Genomic DNA, 25468 nt, shown 5'->3' with positions numbered 1-25468 from the left:
TCAAATATTTAGCCAAGATTTAATTCTTTATGCAAAAATTAGTAAGCATATCAATTTCATTAGTACTCAAATTTGCTTTGATCTTCAATATAAAATTATATATATATATCAAGCAATAAAATATTTCTTTATAATGTGTGATTCAGTGAGCAGGCCTGGGATTCTTCATCTTTAGCAAGTTCCCAAGTGCACTGAAACTGGCCCGTGAGCCCCAGTAGAGCACAGTTTTTTGTAACTTTGCTGAGGGAGGAACTATACCTAGATGGTCTGTTTCAGGAACAGGCCATTCACCACCAGCACCCATTGGCTGTCCACTGTGTGACAGGCACAGACCCTCAGTGGCTCTGTAACAGAAGGTGGACCTTGGAAGGTTCCAGATGCTTCTGTGTTTGAAAATCAATGACTGCTCTGTGGATAGCCCAGACCTGATTCTCTGGAAATAGTTGAAGCCCATAAGTCTATAAGTCATAAACAGACATTACACAAACACACACACACACACACACACACACACACACACACACGCACGTCTCATAGTATCAAGTTATAGCAGCTGACAGATCAGTAGGTGAACAAGGCTTTCTGAAGCCATCTTCATCAGTATAGACCCATGGCTCTCGGTTTTTAGTGTTCATCCGAATCACATACACAGTGATTCCAGCGGTTTGGGGTGAAGGCAGATATTCTCATTTCTAACAGCTTCTCAAATGATGCCAGTGCTGCTCACCTTGATCTGGGTTCAACAACTTGAAGGCCAATCTCATTCTCAGTCCTTCAGGGGAAAGCAAGCAGACAAATAACACCAGAATACACAAATTGTAAGCTGCTTTATCGCTAGGACAATTTCCTGGGGCTGAAAATTTTTCACTCCACCAAAGGTACCTAATTGCAGAAGGCTACACCCATCCCAGGGTGTATGTACAGAGCCACATTCCTGACATCATGATGACTGAGTCCTGCCCACAGAAGCTTCCCTGAGGTTCTGTCTGCTTACCAAGGTCAATGGAGCTGCATCTGGTTAGAGAGGAACATACATTCCAATAAATCCAGGCATGGGACACATGCTCTAACCAGAACAAAGGGGTCTTACAGCCTAAACAACCTTCAGTTCAATCTCATGCTTACCAATACCCCTCTCAGGGTAATAACAGTTTCCCATGAACTCAAAAGCAATCTCTCAATCTATCTATCTATCTATCTATCTATCTATCTATCTATCTATCTATCTATCTATTTATTTCTATCTCACCTCTCTATAAAATAAACTTGTATTCTACTTCCTTTAAGCTTGCATTGTTTTATGTGGGTAAGCCAGCTTATCCATTGCAGAAAATGATCTAGTAATATTTACACTTCGTTATCCCCTCAACATACACGCCATTCTACCTCAGGGAGGATCTCTGTCTTGGGAACCACCTAGAGAAGAGCTATGCCTAAGGCACAGAGCACATTCTATTCCTAATTATGTTCCCGCTTCCTAATTATCTATCAAGGCATCTATTATGGCCTCACTGCTTTGCTGTTCCTTCTCCACTCACCTCTTGTGCCATGACATTATCCCCTTCACAAAGAGATAAGACATAGCATGAGGGGGAAAAAAAGGCTGTCATAATTTCAGAGAGAGGCGCCAGGCTTGCAATTGATTTGTAATTGGCAGAAATGAGGACAAGGCTGTCTTTAATACAAGAAAACTGTGGCTGGTTCTACACAACAAATTGCACACTCGCTGAATAGAAGATATTCTAATACAGTGTCTTGCAGTCTCACAAGCTAGTTTGAGCTTCAGGATTCAAAAACATAAGTAAATAAATAAATAATCAGGGCCAACATTTCCCAGCTGAAATGGTCTGATTGCTCCAGGAGTCTCACAGCCAGCAAATATTTAGGTGACATTCCCACAATCCATTGGTAATGAATATTCTTTTCACCCCCAGTCCTCCCTGCAATGGTATGACATTTGGAAACTTACTTAATCGTGCCCATCAATTCTCTTAAGAGCACATTTGTACCTTTTTGGCAGTCTCTAAAGAATAGCTTTTGATTATTCTTTATTAAAAGTTAAAAGAAATAGAAGTAGACATAAATCATTTTTGATTAGCTGTTCTGAAAGCCTTCCAAGGGTCCACTGCATTCATGGCCAGCAGCTCATTTGGGTCTGATGCCAGAGTCCAGAGCTCCTGTGGACCCAGAAGAGGACTGGTGTAGGCCCCACAGAGAGCCACAGACTTGCAGCAAAGCAGACATGACAAGCAGGTGGGGAAGGGCCTGCAGATTTGCCAACTCCCAGAGACAACCTCCTTTGTTTGAGAGTGGTCCACCCCTCCAAGCTCCATAGGAAGGCCACTTCCTCCCAAGCTGCTGCCCATACTGAACATGCACCCCTCCCTGCTTCCCCCATCTTGCCACCACGAGTCCCATCTTCCCCAAGCAGCCTTTCCACTTTGTGATGGAATAGTTAGCTGTGTTGCTCAATGGTCTGTCTTCACCCACAGAAGGTGAGCTCCAGGAGGGTGGCAGGGCAAAGATTAGTTCTGAGCACTCTCTGTCCTGCCCCCAGCTTCTAGCCAAGGAGGAAGCCAGCTGAGCTGGAATAAATCCTGAAAGCATAAGCCAAGGATGAGAAAAGGCACAAAGAAGTGACATAAGAGAGAGACATATCTAAGGGGAAGGCTCCAGGTCAGAGTAGCCAGGGTCCTCAGAGTTGCCTATGACAGGAGAAAGGACGCGGGCGTTAGGCGCAGATGAAGCTGTTTTCCATTTACTTTTCACAGCGCTGGATATGGAACCCAGGGCTACGGCACACACTAGGGAAACGCTCTACCAGGAGCGTCATGCATATCCTGGAGCTATTTGTTGATCTGGAGTGACCTTTGGGTGAAGAATATCAGAGAAGATAAAGTATGAGGTGTCAAGACCTTAACTAAAAAAAAAATGATTAATGATCATAGCTTATATCTCAATAATGTCTACTAATAAATATTAATGTACTTTTCTTAACATGGCTATGACACAGATCTCCCATGTTGGGACATCATTTTACACCCACCCCTCATCTCTGAACCAGGAGTCCCACGTCTTCCAGAAGCATCCTGTTAACCTGCAAATCAGCTAAAAACAATCCTGTAACAGAGATTGGCTCATGACCTCAGGGACCCAGGAGGGCAGGCAGATGTTCACGGAAGGAGTACTCAGTGGAAGAATAGTCAAGTACAGACAGTGAACCCACTGATGGGGGTTTGACGGAGAAGACCCCCAACTCCACAGCAGTGTGAATGTGGTACATATTAAGCAGGACTTGCACTTTCATTTTTGAATTTTCATTTGGGCTTTGGCTACTTGTGAAGATGACGGACAGCAGGCAGGAGCCCCAGCTTCCAGTCAGTCAGCAATGAGATGGGAAAGCAACTGGAACTCCACAATACACAGCATTGCTAGCTACGTTGACCCTTAGCTTTAATGCACTAAATGTACTTTAAATGCCACTCACATTCAGTACGGGTTGATCGGGATGCCACTCCATCCTTCAGCCACGGAACATCTGTATAAGGACTGATAAGCATCCCTGGGTTTTAACAAGGAACACACTGCTGATATTTACAAGGGTGGCTTTTAGAAAGAGATGGATGCTGAAGAAAACCACATTGCAAATATCAACCTTATATTTATGAAACATGGCTAAGGAGGGGGCAATAAAGCCAACATGCATCCAGAGAAGTCAGTTTGAATGACATTTCAAGTATATTTTTATTTCACTGATTTTCTTACAGATTTGGGAAATTCAAATACATTTAAGTCTCTAGTACAGCAGAGGGAAAAGTAAAGGCATAAATGTATGCTAAATAAAGGAATGTGTGTGCATATGTGCGCATGTGCGTGTGTGCATGTGCATCTGTGTTCACACATATAGGTGTGTGCATGTGTGTGTGCGCACAGGTGTGTGTGTGTGGTGGGAGGACAGAGACTGACGTTGGATATCTTCCTCAATCACTCCCCACCTTACTGAGACAAGATTCCTGCTGAGCCTTCAGCTGTCTGAATCAGCTAAGGTGACTGGACAGCAAACCCAGGGATTGTCTTGTCTCTGCCTCCTAAGCATGGAGCTTGCAGATGTGCATGGGTGCTGGAGATTGAACTCAGGTCCTCAAGCTTACATGGCAAGCACTTTCCCCACTGATCCATTTTCCCAGCTTGAAGTTACATTTTTTAATAGGGATCCACCTGCAAAGAATGTTTAGATTTGGTGTGGCCAAGTGACATGAAAGAACCCAAGACTTTAGGATGCAACACACATCCTTATCCTGGCTCTCCTGCTGAATCCCAGTTTGACCCTGAATTCCTCATTTACGCCCCTCTCGCCCATGCTTCCCCTCATCGGGGCTGTTAATGTTGGCTTTTTTGTTGCTGTTGTTGAAAGATCACGGTGAGCATTATCTTTCATGGGTTTTCCAAGTGTTTTGTGTGTAGGCCCTCAGGACATCTCTTGGCTATCCCATCCTTGTTGCGTCATTTCTATGACCACCATGTAGAAGCCCGACACAGAGGGACATCATCAAGTTCAGAGCTGTTTGGGAGAGGAGATTCCTCACTCAGCACTCTCTGCACATTGGTAACCAGTGCTTCCCCAGGGATCAAGGTAAGAAGTTAACAGGGACAATTGCTGCTATGCAGACTGACAACAGACTATGCGGACTGACAGACACGCCTCTTATCTCACAGCCTGGTGCAGCTGACTTGGAGTGACGGGTTCCCAGAATGAGACCCTTTCCCTGTCAGACCCTCTCCGGTGCCTATGATTGCCTCAACCCATACACAGACCCTGCTGAGATCCATGCAGACCATCTGGACACGAGGCCTCATTTCTGATGCGGCAACTGTCAATGGTTGTACAGACTCCCAGGGGAGCATACTCTCTGTACAGAGGCCTCAAAGGCCAGCTCCATGGTGGTCCTGACAGGTGCTCCTGCTCTGACGTCCCTGCGGAGTTGGATGAGGGTAGAGTCCCATCCGCCATGCATTGTGATAAGAAAAGAAGACACATGCAGAATATTGTACACACCCATCTGGATAAACAGTATGCCTGAGAGAATCTGGTCTGTGTCCTCACCAGGAAGCTAGCCTTCACACTGAAACTGGCCACTCAACCCTAGGAGACACTTGCTACTATCCCCAGAATACCTATATCTAAGGGAAAGTGACCATTTCCTCCCCTCTTAAAGGCATTTATTTTTGTTTTTGTAATTTTCTGTATTCACTTTTACTATTTCAATGAAATATTATTTCTATTTCAATTTCAATGAAATTTATATTTCAACGAAATAGTTTATATGATCTACTACCACAATTAGTAATATTGATGTATGCTTTATAGTATTATAAGCATATATATATACATATGCATGATATATAGGGATGTATGTACATTATATAAGTAAGTATATAACTGTACATATTTAGGTATGCACATGTTTTTTCTTTAAAATATTAAATATATTAACTGCTTTATAGCTTGCATTTTTCACTTAATTACATACTATGAGAATATCATTAAGTATTTGTCCACCATCTGGTATTTAATTACTTCATCCCAGCATTTACTTAATTAACCACTTGCAGAACATTCCAGTTCTTTCTAGTTTTCTGTTCAATTGACTACAGTAACAGGTACATCTTTGTCCCCATTTCTAGTCATTTCCTTAGAAAACTGCCATAGATGAAACTAATTTTAGAAAAACCTAGCACTGATGGTTTTAGTTTTGAGCCTAATTATCTTCCAGAAACGAAGGACCTGTCTGTATACTGCATATACTTGTGTGTACATGTGTGTGTCCCGTTGTTTCTGTTTCCCTGTGCTTACCATGTTCAATAGCTTCCAATCACAATGTTGCACGCATGCCTGGAACTTCACTAGTCAACACGGGCCTTTGGCAGAAGCCCAGTATTTAAGCCCTCCTTCCTAATATTCCCTAAAATATGGAGGAGGGAGCCAATACCCAAGGAGCCTTCCTTGCAGGGGTAGTTATTGTATCTATCCACTCACTGAGTTAAGTTTAAAGCCTCCCCGGGTAGAGATAGATTAGCAGAAAGCTAAGGACCCCTGCTCGAGCTGTGCCCCCCGTTCCCCTCCCCCTCCTAAGCCTGCTTCCACACAGTGTTATTATGATGGGAAGCGGACCCACAGAAGCCACTTGTGTACCCTCAATAGGACTGTGGTGAGGGACGCTGTTCATTACATCACACAGGCTCAGCTTTATGAGGGCCCCCGGGAGCTATTTCTGTCTGGCCTCTGTGTGAACAACAGTTAGAATTTTCCTGAGCAATTGGTTTGTGTTTATCTCGCAGACATTGTAAACTGTATGTCTGACAAGCTTTCTTTATCCCACTGGTGCCTGTGGTGCTCGGGCGTCCCACTCACGACCCAAGAGCCAGCAGCGGGAATGCGCAAATACAGTCACAGCCTGAGAAGTAGCTCTCTTGTGTTCTTCCTGCCTCGTGGTGCCTTGCTTTTAGTTTGCACGATCTTGTCTTGCTCTGTATCCTATTGGAAGCCACCTGAAAAACGCTGAAATGAATAAGATGTGTAAGAGCTCCACGATGTGTTTCCATCTGTTTTCTTCGATACTTCTGCTGTGCTCTGCGTTAATATCTTCTGTTTACAGACCTGAGGCTTCGTACACACAAGTCAGAACTGCAGCGATACTGACCTTACAATAATTGGAATACCCAAATAAAGTTTCTGAAGATACCGTGATTGCCCTTCCCTCATTCTCATGATCCAGTGGAATCAATGCCATTGAAATGACAGTGCTTCTCCGGAGCAAAATGTGCGTTAACTCTAATTATGATGGAAAAAGTCAATAGTGCTACTTCATACGGAGTGACACAGAAGGAGGACAGAAGCGTCAAGGGGAAATTGTTAGTGCCTAAGATGGGCTTTGTTGCCCAGGGAGTTTTCAACTGTAGGAAAAAAAAAAAGGTTCAAATGTAAGAAGAAAGGCAACAGTATAAACTGCCATTAAAATGTATAGAATCCGCCTGGGCCGATGAGCACACGAAGAATCGTTGAACATCCTTGGTCACTGGGGAGACAAACTTTCCAATACACTGAGGTACAAACAAACAACTACTTGAATTGAAAAGACCGACTACAGCAGGTGTTGGTGAGGATGGGAGACAAGGGCCCTTGCCTAGACTGCTGGGCAACGCCATGTTTGGAAATAGCTCCTGGTTCTTTGGAAAGTAAACTCACATCTACAGAAGACCTGGTCATTTCACTACTAGACATTTACCAAAGAGCAATGAAAGAATAACACATCCATATACATACATACATACACAAGACACACACACATAGCATATTAATGTTTGCAGCAGATTCTTCTTAGCAGTGGGAGCAGGGGCAGTCTCTGACTCTGTTGGCTGCTTTTGATACCCTTTTGTCCTACTGCATTACTGCAGCCTTAATAAGAGAGTGGTTGCCTAGCCTCACTGCAACTTTATATACCTGCTGGGAGCCTTGCTCTTAACAGGTCCACCTCTTGTGTCCATGTCCATTCACCAGGCTAGCTGGCTCATAAGCCTTCAGGGATGCTCCTGTCTCACCACAGGCACACTGGGATTAGATACCATGCTACCACATAGGAATTTTCATGCATTCTGGGAATCTGAACGCCAGTCCTCACACACAGCACGGCCTCATCCACTGACCCATTCCCCCAAACCTGATGTTGATACAAAATTGTAGAACACGTAAACTAATACATAGTTTGAGAAAACACCACTGGTTCTTTATTCCGCACTGGGGCAGGGAGAGATTAAAAATGGAGACAAGGACACCTTGGAAGGTGACACCAATATTCATTAACTCGATATGAAATGATTCACACACAATTACATTAAATTTGTCAAGTTGTATGCCTTAAATATTACATCTCGATTATCTTCAGTAAAGTTCTTTGAAAAAAATTTATATGAAATGGAAGTTGGAAATGGTGGCTCACTTGAAGGGCTGAGTAAGAAAGATAAAAAGTTTTGGGCCAGCCTGGGTTATATAGCAAGACATTGCAAAAAAGAAGTGTGTGTGTGTGTGTGTGTGTGTGTGTGCGCGTGCAGAGAGAGAGAGATGATAAAGATGGCCTCATGGATACTGCAGGGAGAGGCTTAGCTCTGCTCTACCTTCTGTGCTCCCTCGGACCTTTGTACTTGTGTCCACAGTGACAGGAGCATGACAGTGACATCACCATGAGTGCTCTCATTCTTGGTCCCGTCCTCTGGCTTTGTACTCTACCCTGAGATGGTCTCTCATCTAGCTAGGGAAGTAGGATCAATGAACAGAAAGGAAAGACAAGTGGATCCACGATTAAAGCACTGTCCTGATGGACTCTACTCAGTGATGGGCTCATTTAGCCAGAGAACAATCTGATCATCCCAGGAGCCTTTTCTAAGAAAAGAGTAACTGTTTCATGAAGATATCCAAGTACCTTTTTGTTAAGGACGTCACAAACCCAGATCCTAAAATATTCAGTTCGTCTTAGCCTTTCTAAGTATAGCTTTAATAACAAACTTTATCAGAGAGAACTTTGTGGTAGTTGCAGGGGGGTCATATTCGCAAATTCTAGACCTGGAATTTTGACATTGTCATCAGCTTCTCCATCTATAAAATGTCAATATAGTGGAACAGTAGATAAGTTTTCACAAAAGCACAGGTGGAGAGCAATATCCAAGGAGCAGGAATCTTTTAAAATGATAACCATCCCTCACCCCACCCCTCTTTGAAGAATATATGTTCTTCCTTGCAAGGGCAGGGAACATGTGAACATGATTCTCTCTTACTCTTACCTGAAGCCAAAGCTTGTCGTGCTGAGACCACTTCCCACCAGCAATGCACTGAAACGTGGCGTTCTGCCCAACGTTCACCTCAACGTTCTGGAGTCGCAGGAAATGAGGTGCTTTTCCTAAGAGAGAAAACCAAAGAACACATGAGGACAGGATGCAGCTTCCCACACCACTTCTCCATCAGGGACAGCAGTACAGGATAGGCGTGTGCCTGAGAAGATGCTAGGCTCAGAAAAGAGTTGATGGACCACTGCAGAGTGTGGCCTATACTGTGAATTCCATATATTGTCTCATTTTAAGCCTCATGATCTATGGAGTAGACAGGAGAGCATCTTCAGTTCAAAGATCACAAAACTAAGACTCTGAGCATTGCATGGTTTGGCACAGTTGGGCATCCAGAAAACAGGGTGCCAAGATGTGAATCCTATCCTATGAGACCCTCAAAGTTCCTATGACAACTTGGTCCACACATCTCTAAAATGGTCCAAAGTGAATGTTGTCCCTGGGAGTGACAGTAGGTTAAAGGAAGAATCATAGAACCCAAAGCTCCTCCCTTGATTCTGGTGAAGATGCTAATGATGGCAATGGATAAGGACAAAGAATATAGTAGGAAGAAATTAGAAAGAAAGTATAAGAGCTTTCGTTTACTGAATACTTCCATGGGATAGGTACCATGCTCAGCATCCAGAATTTACCTAATACAGCACAACTGCCCCAATGAATTCCAGAAACCCACCCATGTTCACAAAGGTGCATAGCACCTTACATTCTCAGCTTTACGCTGTGGCATCTCTTAAGCATGGGTAGGATGTAGAACGCAGATTCTGGGGATTGAGCAGAACATGATTTTCAAACAAAACCAGCATGTGGATCATCAGGCCTGGGATCCGCCTGGGTTTCATGTTAGATAGCTTGTGTTCATCTCTTTCCTTGTTTGTGGGGCCAATGTTCCTCTATACAAGTTCCCAACAAAACAGCAATATCTGGCATCCATTAGCTGATCACTAACGACAAGAGGAATGAGCTTTGTCATTAAATCCATTGAAGATTCTCTACGACCATCAATAAAATCAGTGATAAGCTGGACTCAGACTCCTTATCCCAGGTAGGGTTAAACGGAGGGGCCGTATAATACCAAAGACATCAAGAAAAATAGGAAGAATAACACCTACTAAACACCAGTGCTAAGTACGAGTCTTAGTTGAGGTTTCTGTTGCCTTGGTAAAATACTACGAACAGCTTGGGGAGGGGAGAGCTTAATTAATCTCACAGCTTGTAGTTCATCATCCGGGAAAGTCAGGACAGGAACTCGGGATAGACACATGGTGGTAGAAATACAGCAGTGACCATGGAGGAAGACTGCCTACTGGATTGCTCTCTGTGGCTTGCTCAGGCTGTTTTCTTATACCATCCAGAACCACCTCCCTAGGAGTGGCACCACCAGTAATGGGCTAGGCCTTTCTACATCAATAAGGAATCAGGAAAACTCTGCTACCATGCCCCACAGGTTATTCCAGAGGCCAATCTGGTAGGAGCATTTTCTCAACTGAGATTCCTTCTTTTTAAAATGACTGTATCTTGTCTCAAGTTGACATCAAAACAGCCAGCAAAAACACTTTGCATGTTTTATCTATTCTAATTTCATGGTATTCCTGTGAAGCAGATGGTAAAGAGTAGGAATTAGCATCAGCAAGCTCAAGATTGTTGTGACAGCTAACTTTAATTGTCAACTTGACATAACTCAGAATCACATGGAAAGAGGACCTCAAAGAGGAAGGACGCCCTACATTGGGTTCATCTCTAGCCATGTCTATGGGGATTATCACTTTCTAAAGTAATATTTTTGTTAATTTTATGTTAATTTCCTACAACATACTTTGATCATATTCATCACCAATTCCTCCATGCTCTTCACTCTGCCCTGCGTCTGCCGCCCCTACCCTCTCTATATTAAGTGCAGTTGAATTTGCCCATCTTTATGGAACAAAGTCTTCCCTACAATGTAGTCCACCTACATGGTCACAGCATTAAATAAAATTGACCCTTTCTCTTCCCACATCTACTAAATGCTAACAGTTCCTAAGCTAGTGGTAGGATTTCATACTACCCCCTGTCTTTATCCTGGCATTTTATTTGACTGAACTCACACAGATCTTGGGCCTGCTCCTGCTATTAGTAAGAATTCGTAAGTGAAAGGGCCCTGCTGTGTCTAGGAAACACCATTTCCTTGATGTTCTCCATGGTCTCTGGCTCTTACATTCTTTTCATCCCCTCTTCCACAATGATGCCTGAGCCTTGTGGGAAGGGCATGATGGTATGTATGTTCCATTTAGGGCAGGGTACCCCAGCATCTCTTATTTTCTGTACATTGGCCAGTTGAGTCTTTGTGGTCATTGCTGTCTGCTGCAAGGAGATGCACTGCTCTATAGCAATAAGTCAGTAATACTATATGTTCACTTAGCAGAATAGTGCAACTAGGTCATTCTCTAGGTCCCATGACCTATCTAGTCACAAGTTCTTGTCCCTATTAATGGTGTCAGGCATGGGTTCCATGAAACGGTACCATCAGAAGGTGATTGGGTGCTCTCATGACAATTGCACCAACAGGCATATCTTCTCATGCCACTTGCTGTTATAGCCTTCAGGGTCTGAAGCTGTGCAAAACTGGTAACTATTTTTTAATTGTTTTCTGTGTTTCTTTGTTTTGTTTTAATTAATTTTTCCTCCTGTGTCCACATAGCACTTTCCAGCACTGTAAAAGCTAGTCAGTAGAGATAAAGCTTCTAGGTCAATACCAGCTTCATTTTGAAGCATGTAGAATCTTAAAAAATATACCTATCACTAAGTTCTGGAGGGTAAACAACAATATTGACAACAGCCTATAATGCATAGTGGGGTCTATGGGACCCTATTGGCCAACAACTCAAAAAGAGGTAGCCCTTTTCTGTTACTGGGAATTTTATTTACTAACATGTGGTCTCTAGCTGGGGCATTATACTCCTCTTGCAGGGCAACTATTAAAATTATTTTATTTTATGCTTCATTACATATTTCAGAAAGCTCCTATAGTAGTAGGTTTCCACAGGACTTTCTCAAAAGGCCTTCACTGTTAAGTTTCTCTCCCCATATTCTCTCCTTTATATTGTCCTGTTGTAGAATAATTTTTTGTACACTTTAAAGATGTGTCTTTACCAAGGCACCTTCTGATTGGTTTAATAAAGAGTTAATGACCAATAGCTAGGCAGGAGATATGGGTGGGACTTCCAGGCACAGAGAGGACTCTGGGAAGAAGAGAGGCAGAGAAGCATGCCAGACGCTGAACGAGTTGGACACACAGAACAGGAGGATAGAGATAAAAACCACATGGTAGAACGTAGATTAATTTGAAAAAAAAATGGGCTAAGTTATAAGAGCTAGTGCGGCAAGCCTTAGATAAAGCTGAGCTTTCATAATTAATAAGTCTCTGCATCATTATTTATGAGCTGGTGACCCAAACAAAAATTATACTACACTGTCCTCCCAAGCACCACCCAAATTTAGCCCTTCTGGCTCCATTACTCCTTTTTAATCCTCCACAGTACTGCGGTCTATCTCTCCTCCCGTGAAAGCTCCCCTCCTCCCATGGCTCCTTATTCATTTCCTAATCTCTGTGGGTATTCCAGACAAAACACACTCATAATCTGACTCAAAGCTAGTATTTACAAAGGAGAGAAAATATGTGATGTTTGTTTTTCTGGAATTGGGTTATCTCACTCAGAATCATTGTTTCCAGCCTCACCCTTTTATCCAAGAATTCCCTAATTTCATTTTTAACAGCTTAATGTTTCACAAGTTCATTTTTCTCAAAGGTTTAATATTCCATTCTGCAAATGTGCCACATATACCATATCCATTTATCAGTTGATGGACATCTAAGGCCCTTTCCATTTACTAGTTATTGTAAATAGAGAAGCAATGAGCATGAAGGAGCAACTCCCTCTATCCTCTATGCTGACATACAGAGTCCTTTGGGTATATTCTCAAGAGTGGTGTAGCTGGATCCTGTGGTAGATCTATTTCCATCTTCTGAGTTTGGATTTTCCTCCACAATGCCTTTCATACTGGCTGTTCCAGTTTGCATTCCCATCAGCGGAAAATAAGTGTTCCCCTTTCTGGTAGGGGAATTAAGTTAATTGATATTGGAAGATAGAGCGCAGCATGGGTAGGGTGCCATTTCCTAGGCGGGGGACCCTAAATTTTGTCACTGGAGAAATTGAGCTGAGAATAAATAAGTAAGCAAGCAAGAACGTGTGCATGTGTTTCCTTCTATTCTTGACTGTGAATGTATCTGCTTCAAGCTCCTCTTGCTTTGTGTTCCCGACTATGATAGAGTGTAACCTAGTATTTTAAGCCAAATAAATTCTTTTCTCCTAAGTTGTTTTTTTTTTAATCAGGTATTTTATCGTACAACAGAGATGAAACTAGAACAGTTGCCAAAGTGACAGAGCTTCACAGAGAGAAACAAAGAATTCAGCCCCACCTGAGCCCCAAACTCCATTTTGAACTAGTTCCTCTCTTGCCTTCTTGACCTTGAAACAGAAGCCGGTGTCATTGGACAGGCCTCAGAGTGCAGAGAAAGGACCTTCAGGGTGGGCTGTAATGACTTTCCTGGCTTGTCGTTTTGCTCCCAAATATTTTACAAGGGACCCTGTCCATGCTCCTTTCCCCTGTGGATGTTTTGACCTGTATTGTCTACCAAAATGTGCCACTACCTGTAAGAGTCTTCCCAAGCCCAGGGACTTCAGTGTGATTGAGGACACTTGCTGTAAGAAAGTATAAACCATCTGCTCTGGTCTTTAAACCAGCTGACAACAGTTCAGATACTCCCACATGCTACTGTCAGAGCCCTGTGGCTAAAGTGTCATGGGTGCAAGACCCAGATGAGACCGCTTCTGCAGGTCGTCTCCATCTACCAATGGGACAAGTGTCATGCTGCTCTGGTTGCTTCCAATTGTTCTCCTTTGGCTCTCCTGAATAATTCTGGGGAGCGGGTTTGGAACTCTCGGGGCTTCAGCTAGGAATGGTGAAATTACCTGGGCGCGAGTGAGAAGGAGACACGGAACGCCAACAAATCCGCTTAGGAGTTTTGAGTGTGCACAGGCCTGGAGATTGAGGTACAGCTTTTAAAGGCTGCCCCACACATGCGCACAGGGGGTTGGCGTGACTACATCACACTGATGAGGTAGGTGACGGGTGACTCACACATGCGCGCAAGGGTTTAGCTGAGTCCTATGTGGATGTAACCACGCATGGGCGTCCGTGGGTCACTCGGGCACAAAAAGAACCCCGAGAGTCTAACCACACGTGCCTGCCTTTAGAACCCGGAAGCGCAGCCTTCTTTATGGCTGAATAATTACAAATGGAACAAACCTTGTAGGTCTGTTTCTACTCCAGTTTCAAAAGGGAAGGGAGTATCTAGGCTATATAGGCAGGGAGTGTCTAGGCTCCAAAATCTAGTCATCCTGTTGAGTTTTACAAAGGTCGCCCTCCTCTTCTCCTTTGGGTCATGGGGCAAGTGGTTAAGTTCCAGGAGACAGACACTTAGAGACAGTTCCCTTTTGCAGGTTTTTGCAGGTTTCTGACTCCTCCCCCTTCTCCCTTCTCAGCCACAGAGTTCCATCCTTGTCTTTCATTATTTCATCTCCTCCCTCCCTTCCCAATTCAGAATGCAGATGTGGAATGTCCACGGGTGTTCACGTTCTCAGGAAACACGGACGATTCTGATTTACAGCAAGGACATCAAACCCAAACCCTCCCAGCAACCAGACCGCTACGCAAATGAAGAAAGCGGCTCCACTGTAAATCAAAACTAACAAAAAAAAAAACCCCACCGCCTTCTTGCTCCATTTTTTATCCTCCATTTTGGAGAGACATTTCCACAAAATAAAGAAAAAAATGTTGCAAGCAGAGTGAGGACTGATATTTAGTGCCAGTTCCGATGCTGGCAAATTGCTACGGAATGGTGGACAGGGAGGGGAACTTAAAGGACCTCATACCACATTGAAAGGGCTGCAGGGAGGGGGGTGGAGGTGGGAGTATTTTGTTCAGAGCTGCCAATCATCTGATTTCTCCAGAAGAATAAACAGTCTGCATTTTATGTGAAGTCTCTTCCCGTACAATCTTGAGTACGTTTGATGAAAACACCGTTCAGTCTTAGCCAAACTCATCAGTACTCTGGTCCCACCAATTTGTGGCCTCTCATAACTTGCTCTTCTGTTCAGTCACTTGGAACAATTCCCGATGGCCAGTGGTACCCTATCTGAGCCCCTATCCAGCAATGAGTCTGCCCCCTCCACACACTGTGGGAACCACTAACCTACAGGGACTTTTCTCAATTATCCTCTCATTCTGCAGTCCCCATAGGTCTCCCTCTCATCTCTCCTCTGGATAAGCCCTGGATCACCCCTGACTCATGATCAGTATCTTTTGGGTGGGATCTTCCTTGCATTTGGTCTTCTTGGGGCTCCTGGCTTCTCTGACCCTCCCTTCACCCCCAACTCCAGTCTCCTCTCCAGCCACTCTTTCCATCATTACCTTCCCTCTGCCTCCGCACTTTGGGGGATGAAATGATTGTGCCAACGTCAACTAGCCAATCTTCAGTCAAACACAAGTATCCCTGGGTCCTCCAAGAAGCCATCCGCTAGGCTTGTAGCACCCCCCTGACTACTCCCTGAGACTGAGTTCCCCTTAAAATGGGATCCAGCTGAACAGGGTTAAGAGGAAACCGACTGTGCATTTGGGGCAAAATGCCTTGATGCCGGTGACATTTAAACTCCTGCAGATGTCAGTGCAGCATCTGAAGACGTATTATTGTGCCCTTTATCTCGCTCTTTAAACCTGACAATGCTCAGCAGGAGGCCACACAATTGAAGTGAAGGCTCCTACATACATTAGAACCGTGTTGCAGTTGCTCTGTGGGCTGAGAGACATGGCCCCATGATAGGGGGAAAAATAGGTTCGAAAAAAAAAAAGAAATCTAAAAGTCAACTTGGGAGTTAGAAAGTTTGAAACTGAGGGAACAGTGTGCTGACATTTATCGAGGCCTTAACTGCGGTGGCCCTGCTAAGGGCTGGCACCAAGATCTAGCAGAGGATGATAGCCACAAAATAATTCTGAATCACAACAACAGCAAGTTAAATGGGCTCTAACATACGGGTGAGACGCTCTCCATGGTAAAAGAAAATAATTTCTTTGGAGGATTATGCCTGACTTTTGGTCACTGTTTTGAAAGCTTTGAGGAAAATAGTTAAAGTCAGCTTCAATGGGAAAGAGGATAAGATTGCAAATCAGTCCTGATTCCTCTGTCCACAACTTTTAGAATAATTAATTGAATCCTTTATTGATAAACTATGGTCCTATGTCAATAGAAAAATGTTTTGAAGGACAGAAGCAGAGAATCATAAAAAATTGAAGACATAAGGAAATATTTTTTTTTCAGTATACTTAAAATCTTGCAAACTTCTGAGTAAAATTAATTCTGAGGCTGAGGATTTGGGGGAACATTGCAGTGCAGCCGGCTGCCCAGGAGGCGCAGAGGTGAGGAGACGTGGAATCCCATGAGCAGCTCCAAGGCCTGTGGGTACTACCTCAGACGTGGAAGGAATACTCAGACATGTGGAAGCCACCATCTTTGGGGCATCTGTCTAATAAAATTAGTTCCTTCCAGTCCCCGAATGCAGGACCTGCCTGGCCACTGCTTTACCAAGGTCTGTGTTTCTCCATAGCGCCGCTGTCCCCTGGAAACTCAAACACAGAATGTGTCTGTATCTAGTAATACTGCTTCATTAGAACTAATTAAGCAAAAATGAGGCTGCTGGGTAGCCCCTGATCTAATCCAACTAGTGTAGTTTCAGGAAGAGGAGATCCAGACACACAAAAAGACACCAAGGACTTTTATACAGAGAGAAAAGACCACGAGAGGTTTCACTGCGGAAAAATTTGCCAGCCTAGGATGATGTCTCCGAAGTTAATTTTTCAACACCTTAACCTTGAATTCCTATCCACAAGGGCTCTTAGAAAATGTGGTGTGATCGCTTAAGCCACCTCGTCTCTGGCATGTCTGGACCACAATCTTTGCGAAGCAATAAACCATCTGTTACATGAAATATAATTGTGGCATTGGTGATTTTGCTTCCGTCTCACTCACTTTACTGGAGGCCTACCAGGACAGACAATGAGTTTGTCTCCTGTAGCTCCACGATCCCAGAACAGTGCCTGACAAGGAGGACAAGCTCAGTAATCACTTCCTGTGTGAGGAGCAGCTGACTGTCACTGCCCTGCCTCAGTTCACCACTGTGTCCAGCCTAGCTCCAGAATGCTCTTCCTTATAGTTCCCCCATCCCCCCTATGGGACTTAAACCCATTCACCGGATAGCACCTTTCATGATTTAACTGAAAGAATTCCATCCCCAAATAAGCCCTCTGGCATTGCCTCCCCACACTTATGGCTAATATCCACCCACAATGACGCCTGAGGCCCTGAATGGTGAGGTCCCAGGTCACCTGCCCAAGGTTCACCTGGGACATAGTTTGCTGTGCCCCACCTACCAGGACACACTGTCAGCATGGGGCTGTTACCCAGTGCAGGGATTCTGCTCTTGATGTACCAACACCTTAAAAGCCCCCTTCCCAGATTTTCAGAAAGCAAACTCCTTTCCATGATTAGAGTCCCAGCTCTGGTCACATCTTTGAAGCCACATCCCATGGCCACACTACTTAAGGAGTCCTGCAGGCCCCACTTCCCATATTTATCCTATTCACAACACTTTCCCATATCCCAAATCATCCATTGCTGATCTAGTATTAGATACTCAATTTCTTTCTCCTTCTCGCCCCCTGCTTGTTAAACACAAGCACAGGTGCCAATCCTTTCTTACTTAACTATCTGCTATGCCCAGAAAAGCTCAAGAAAACACACTGCTCACAATCAATAAGTTACTTGCTGAAATGAAGAAAGTGTAAAATCCTGGGCTATCAGTGACTGAGCATGGGTGTACCTCAGGGGGCTACACACCCTGGCAGTGTTTGCACATCTCCTTAGTGTGACTTTCTCCAGCTCCAGCTACTCTTTCATGGGTCTCTCATTGTATCTTCCGGCAAGGATGTGCTTAAGCCTCCTGAGCGCTGGGCTTGAACACTGCCACAATATGCCATGTGGAAATAAAGCCAAGGTCATGTCTTCTAGAGTTATAGCCCATGGTCCATTTGCTGGGTAACCGACTCTCAGCAATTCTATAACTGTGCGATCCACACTTCTCAGCAGGAGGAGGATGGGGTTGTTAGGAGAATCTTAAATTCCCAGACATCCTAGTGAAAATAGGGAAGGTTCCCAATGATCCTTATGGTTTTGCAGGTAGAAAGCCATCCAAATGCGCTCCAGGGGCTCTCTCCTCCAGTGATACAATGATGAGAAGGAAGTGCCTGCTGGTGATGGACAGGACTTAGAGATAAGACAGAGAGGTTGGTCAAGAGATGAGCATCAAGATATTATGGTGAAAGGGAGGTTTTCAACAGAAGCATGGAGCACTAGGATCCCAGGTCAGACCAGCATGCTGTATTCTGCTGGAGAAAACCAAGGGTCACCAAGAAAGACCAAGTCCAGGCATAAAAACAACGAGCTTGGGCAGCAATGGTGGGTGTGCTCTATGGCAATAGACATGTGCAGGATGTAAGGAAGATAAAAGGTTTATGGGGGAGACTGTGCAACACTGAAGAATGCATAGGGTTGAGTGTGTAGTTAAATGGATGTGAGAAGAACAGGTGCTCCTGACACCACTGTCCAGTCTTAGAATACAGATCATTCCCTAGTGGGTATCTGACATTGATGAGACTCATGAGGATCAAGGGAGGGAGACAGTTAGGACAGGCAAGGGGAACCCATTTGTATGTCTTCCATTGAAACCCTGCATTGCTGGGAATTTTGGATCCTCTTCACATGATTGTGACTTCAGCAGAGCTGTTTACCAAGCACGAGTCAGTGGACAGAGCCACCTAAGACACTCTGAACGACTTGAGACATAACCCAGATGAGAGCAAGAACAACAGGGAACCAAGTCTACCTTGTGTTTCTGAGTGGCTGGTTTATCGCTGAGAGAGCGCATCTCTTACATAGACATCAGACCCAGTTCCCCCAAATATTGTCTGGAACTTGAAACTGGCCATAAATTTTTCCAGAGAAGGTGCTTTAAGCTAACGAGTCAGACCATGGTGGTCTTCTCCCCAGCAGTGGGAAAGAAATGATAATAGAAGATCTGACAAACGATGGCAACAGAAGCAGAAAGATCCATTTCAATGACAGGAACAAGTGGGGCTGATGTGAGACTCATGCCCAGGTGTGTGTGTGTGTGTGTGTGTGTGTGTGTGTGTGTGTGTGTGTGTGTGTCAGGGAGTGGTCGTAATAATTAGTGGCTATTAAAAGGTACATAGAGAAGTATTCAGGATGCCTCTTGAGGTGGTGGTAAGCTGCTCCATTACCCATAGCCTAACTGTTTGGCGTGGATGATTTGTCTTCCCAACTCACACCAAATTTGAGTCCCCAAAATCAAGTGACACCAAGAGGGTAGTGTCTGACAGTGACATTTAGAATGGGCTGTTTCAGAATTAGGTAAGGTGTGGACAAGTTCTTCACAGTGGAGCATGAAGAATTCAATCCTGCTGTTAGAAAACGTAGACAGAGCTTTGACATCCATGTGTGTCCTCCCTCTGTGTTTCCATATGATGTTCTGCTCGGCCCTCAGACTCTATAAGCTGGAACGCTATCACCAGGCCCAAGCCTATGCCAGTGTTATGCCCTTGAACCTCCAAAAACTGTGAGCTAATAAACCTCTTTTCTTTACAAAGCTAGTTTGCTTGTTCTAAGACTACTATTAATAATAGTAAGTGCCTGAATCAAAAAAATATTAAGAATTCTCAAATAAATAACTTAATGATGCCCAAATAGTAGATGGAAAGAGATAATCAAAATCAGGACTGAAATTAATGGAGTAGAAAAACTACTATAAATAATCAATAAAACAATGAGATGGTTCTTGGAAACAATCAATAAGACTGGCAAGTTTGTAGACAAGTTTACTAAAACAAATACAAAAAAAAGACACAAATTAGTAAAATTAGAAATGATTTGGGAAACACTAGAACAGATACCAATAAAATTCAGAAAATAATAATAACATGTTTTTAAAGCCCCCACTATACTAAATTTAAAAAAAATCTAAAGGAAATGGAAAAATCTAGATGCAGACAATATGCCAAAATTAAATCAATATGACATGAAAAATGTTAAACAGGTCCCTAACCAGCAACAAGATTGAAATAGTAATTACAAGTCTCCCAACTGAAAATAAGGCCAGCACTGGATGAGTTCACTGCAGAATTCTACAAAACCTTCAAAAAGGAACAACTCAGCTCTATATGGGATGTCTATGGCAGTCTGCCTCCCAGAATCAGGAAACACAACAGAAGAGGAGCCTGAAGGAATGGAAGAGCGAGATGATAAGGGGTGGGCGTGAGCTGCTGTCCTTTGGGCATGGCATGGCTGTCGTACAAGTGAATTCATATTCTCCGTGGTTTCATACATATGGCCTGCATAAAATCTATTCAGCTAAAAATTCTAGCAAGAATAGAGTAAGGGCTCCCTAGAACCTCCACTCCTGAATGAGGAACTATTGGCAGCTGATGGCTGTAATGTGTCATGGGAACAGGAAGTTTCTCTTTTCTCTAGGTGTGTGATCACTGGCAGTTCCCCATACCCCCAAGGATGAACTCAACAACCACATACATACGGAAAGCTTTAATTAGGCTCTGTGTGTTTTTAAATAATTGATTAATTAATTAATAAGCACATGCACGTGCACGAGGGGGGGGCAAGCATTTGAAGCTGAAAGGGAGATGTAATGTGGGATCCTGGGGGGAACTAATACATAAATATAATCAAGATATATAATCAAGATACATTACATTACACGAATGAGATTGTCAAAGAAAAAAACTAAGATTTTTTTTTAAATGTCAGTCTGCCATGGGTATTTCATCCCACTAAAATCTATTTAACTCAATGTCTTATGGTCACATGGGAGAGTTGAGGAACCCCTAGGGGTCACCTAGAACTAAAAATCTGCCAAGAAACTGATAGGAATACAAAGCACAGTTCTTCCAAACTGAGGACCTGGCATCCCAGCCACCTCTGGCAGTGGCTTCCATGACCCCAGACTATAGTCTTCCAACCTATGAGGTCTAATATCTGCACAATTGCCTGCACCCAGGACTTGGCTGCACAGGAGCTGTGTGGTTCCTACTGAGGCACATTCAAGTGTCTTTGACTGAATGCGACACAGAGGGGAACATCAAGGAGGAGAGGCATGCCACTGAGGACTTGACACTGCCCCATGAGTACAAACCATGGTAATCTTGCCCTACACCTACGCCGTGCTGATAAGTGTATTTAAAGTTATTTGTAAAGAATGAATAGCTCTGGGGTCCTTTTCTTTGTGGGTGGAAGAGTATGCTAATTTGTTTCATGTTTAATGTTGTTCTTTTTTTATTTCGTTTTTTTTTTTTTTAAAGACAATTGCAGAAGATTCTATCCAAAGGCCTCTAATTCTTCCACTTCAGTGGTCTGAATCCCACTAATAAACAATCGGGACTTTAGACTCTCTTACTAATGGAGAGAGATTCAGACAAATTGTTTTTGCCAGTCTCTGCAAATTCCTGGAGGTGCTTGCCTCTTGAACCGGCCAGCAAAATTATGGATTTCTTCAGGACTGATTGCATTGGGTGTGTAAGCAGTTTTGAAAGATTAAAAGAGAGCCAGGGAGATGGCTGTGAGCTGAATGAATAGGGGCACTGCATCCTTGCGACTACCCAGTCTGGCACGGAGAAAGGATGTGTTAGGAGAAATGGAGAGACTTACTGCATGGATGAGCAAGGACCCGGACCTCGTCCACAGCGATGTAACCAGGATGACCCTTCAAAGAGACGGATTCAAATATCACCTGCAATACACAGGGCTGACATCAGTTTCACAGAAGCAGTTGTCCATATCCACCTGAAGAAGCCACACAGCCCCCAGTCCCTTTCTGTGTCTGTTTTCCCTCAGAACCAGTCACCAGTGCCTCACAGTAGGAGAGCACACCAGAGCTCAAGCATTCAGTCTGAGGATTCACAGAGACAGGATCTTGTTCCCCTCTGTCTGAGGATTTGGTAGAGATAAAAATGTCTCTCTAGCTTATATCTCTGATCTTTCAGCATTTACCCCAATACCTGACTCTGGGTTTTTATTATTAAGACCAATTAGAAATAGTGTGACATCCTGGCAGTTGACTTGGGTTTCCAAACAAGACAAAAAAATCCACACTCTGGTGACCAGCAATAGAAGTCAGCCATGTAGGACATTTTCAATGGATTTCAGAGATAACATAAGATCCTGGGTCCCCATCAGTACCTCCCTCATTGCGGCTCCAAATGAATTACAGCAGGAACTATTAGAAATAGGCCAATTTCCTTACTGTCTTGGAAAACAGTGTAAGCCAAGGAGAGTTGATCCTGATGGGACTCTATAGTCAACTTGAATTTCCTAAGTGTCTCTCTCTCTCTCTCTCTCTGTGTGAGTGTGTGTGTGTGAGTGTGTGTGTGTGTGTGAGTGTGTGTGTGTGTGTGTGTGTGTGTGTGTGTGTGTGTTTGCATGTGTGCTCTGTTGTCATTCTTTTAGGTGCCACCCATCTTGGTTTATGAGATAGGGTCTCTCCCTTGGCGTAGAATTCTCCAGTTAAGCTAGACTGTCTGCGCCTGTCCAGCCCTGGGACTATAAGACTGTGTCACTAAAAGCCTGCCTCCTTTGTACAGGGGTGCTAAGAGTTCAAACTCGAGTCCTTGTGTTTACATAACAAGCACTTTGCTGGCTAAGCCATTTCCTAAGGCTTCCCGGATGTCTTCATCACACCTCTTAGAGACTATAGCAATCTATCCAGGAGTGGAAGGAAGCAAGAACTTTCCTCTTCTCTACTCAGAGCCCTACCAAAACTTTTTACTTCCACAAGGATGTTATAGTTCGGCTTCCCTTGTCTTTCCACCCTCTTCACTGAGGAGAAATGAGTCCTCCCGTGAATCCCATGGCCAGGACCTTTACAGTACTAATTCACACTCCCCCATCTACATCAGCTACATTCCCGAACTTGGACGTGACACCTTGCAATCCTCTGTTAGATTCCAACCCACAATCCTCTCCTAGCTCAGGATTCTTTCCTCTGTTCATTAGACCCACACAGTACCCGCATCTGTACTTCCCTGGGGTCTGCGTATTCACCTAGACCTTCTGACCTTCTCCCTAAGCCCAGGCTCCTTCCTCCACGGTGGCTAATCACCAATGGGATTCTCCCTATAAAACTAGTTCCTTTGCACCTCCTTTTGAACCCTGTCAAGTCGACTGTGGACCATCCCTCTCCAGCCACAAGCCCTACCCTGTGTTCTCCTTCTATCTTCCACTCACCCAATGCAAGAAGGCACTAAAGCTTCAAGATAAGGGAGGGGCTGACTTCTCCCTTTTTAACCCAAACCTACCCGTCTTCCACACCAATCACAATCTCTGCAAGTCAATACCCTTGAACCTCGCTGATTCCTGCTGAAGTTTCCAGAATCTTGGCTCTTCTTGACTTTCCTTTGCTACTCTGCATTTCTAGGCTCTCCCTTTTTCCCCTCTGACCTTAGCATATATAAATGGTATCAGCTTTTCCTAGTACTAAAAAACAACCTCTTTGTAGGAAGCTCTTCTCTGTGGTCAACTGTATTTCAACCACAGTCCTTAGTAGTTTAATAAAGCCATTCATATCTCTTCCTTACTTCCTCCACAAAATGTTAAGTATAAAAATCCCAATCAGTAGCCAGGTGGTGGTGGCGTACACCTTTAATCCCAGCACTCGGGAGGCAGAGGCAGGTGGATCTCTGTGAGTTTGAGGCCAGTCTGGGCTACAGTGCAACTTCCGGCACAGGCACCAAAGCTATACAGAGAAACCCTGCCTCGAAAAAAATAAATCCCAATCAGTCACAAATATCTCTCTCAAGACTGTTTTTATGACAGACACTAGTATTCTAATTATAACTCTGATAAAAATTCTCCAAATCTCTCTTCTATTTTCAAAAGGAAGATGGTGGGGCTGGAGGAATGGCTCAACAGTTAAGAGCATGGGTAGTTCTTCCAGAGACCTTGAATTCAATTCCCAGTAACCATATTGTGGCTAACAATCTTCTATAACTGTAGTCTCATGGGACCTGATGCCCTCTTCTGGAATATGTAGACAAAAAAATCTGTATACATAAATAAAATATTACATAAAAAAGAAGTAAGAGTTCTGTGCTTTGAGCCCCAGTGTCTGTACAATATTGACCCCATTAGATAACTTTTCAGGTGGAGAGAATTAATATCCTATTGACAATGGTGCACACATGGCATTCTCAATAAATGTCTACTATAATTATTATTACTTCTTAAACACACTTCAGAAATTGCCAGTATCCACAGCTTCTCTATTTCCATCTCTGCTTAGGCTCAGAGGATATTTTGCATTTGATTTTTCTCATATCTACGAGACTATCCTGCCGTAAGTTCATAGGCATTCCTTTTTCTCCATCCCTTTGGAGATTGTGTTGCCTCTACTCATCATCTGTCTGCTTCCTATGATCCATCTAATAAAAGATATGGAAAAACAGAGGCATATTTGAGAAATTATACTATGGTAGAGTCAAAAAGAAACTGAAGATAAGGGATGAGGTTGAAGTAGAAGCCCATATAGGTGCCTAGGACTCCAGCTAGGATTCGTGGATTCAGTCACTGACAATTCATTGGTGACACCAAGCCCAGCTCTGTGTCCTATGTCTTTCCTCGGAGTATCAATCAGCATCATCTAACCAGCTCATGGTCCTGAATTATTATACATATCAAGAAGTTTCCTCATATGCAATCTATAGGTAACAGTTCTGAGCCTATTTTCCCTCAGTGTTCTACCTTACACCCAAAGGGTCATCCCTCCTAAAATATAATGCTATTATCTCCCCACTAATCATAGCTAGTGTCCTGGGCACCTATATGGGCTTTTCCTTCAACTTCATCCCTTATCTTCAGTTTCTTTTAGACTCTACTTTAGTAGATTTTCTGAAACATGCCTCTGTTTTTCCATCACAACCATTTGTTTGTCAAAGCCAGTCAGGTATCAGTGCCAGTATTTAATTCAGCCTATAATTGTTTCTCATATCTACCACAGTGATGACCTCCAAGATGAATCCCCTGTCCCATCATTAGACTCAGCTCAAGCCTGTGGTTGGACAATAAAGTAGGTGCTGAGATCAATAGGAAATTTCCACAGGGAACCATGTTGTTCAGGCCAGTGGATTCAAAGGTTAGAGCTCTCAGTGGGCCCCAGAGCTCTAATGATTATACTAAGAGAGCAGGAAAATAAGGTGGCAACAGCTGTGAAGAGGTAGTTTCCTTGGTGCTAAGATCATCAGGGAAATCTGAGAGGTGTATGAAATGATGATGGGAGTGACAGACATACAACAACATAGTGGCTTCTGCATAATGGCCACCCTAGAAAAGTGTTTTCCAAAAAGT

General features: G+C 43.7%; 1 protein-coding gene across 13 annotated transcripts in view; it reads right to left on the bottom strand.

The window, feature by feature from the left end:
- Window positions 1-25468, bottom strand: part of Ptprt (protein tyrosine phosphatase, receptor type T) — a 1084941-nt gene that overhangs the window by 696430 nt on the left and 363043 nt on the right. For all 13 annotated transcript variants that reach the window (XM_026787014.1, XM_026787020.1, XM_026787015.1 and 10 more), the window contains exons 4-5: window positions 21779-21860; window positions 8836-8951 (exon numbers count right to left, since the gene is read on the bottom strand). In XM_026787014.1, coding sequence (XP_026642815.1) covers window positions 8836-8951; window positions 21779-21860 — 198 coding nt within the window. The remainder of the gene's footprint in view (window positions 1-8835; window positions 8952-21778; window positions 21861-25468) is intronic.

Source organism: Microtus ochrogaster, linkage group LG8, assembly GCF_000317375.1.
Source record: "Microtus ochrogaster isolate Prairie Vole_2 linkage group LG8, MicOch1.0, whole genome shotgun sequence".
NCBI lineage: Eukaryota > Metazoa > Chordata > Mammalia > Rodentia > Cricetidae > Microtus > Microtus ochrogaster.
Note: the sequence above shows the minus strand (reverse complement) of the source record. Positions and strands in the feature narration are given on the sequence as shown.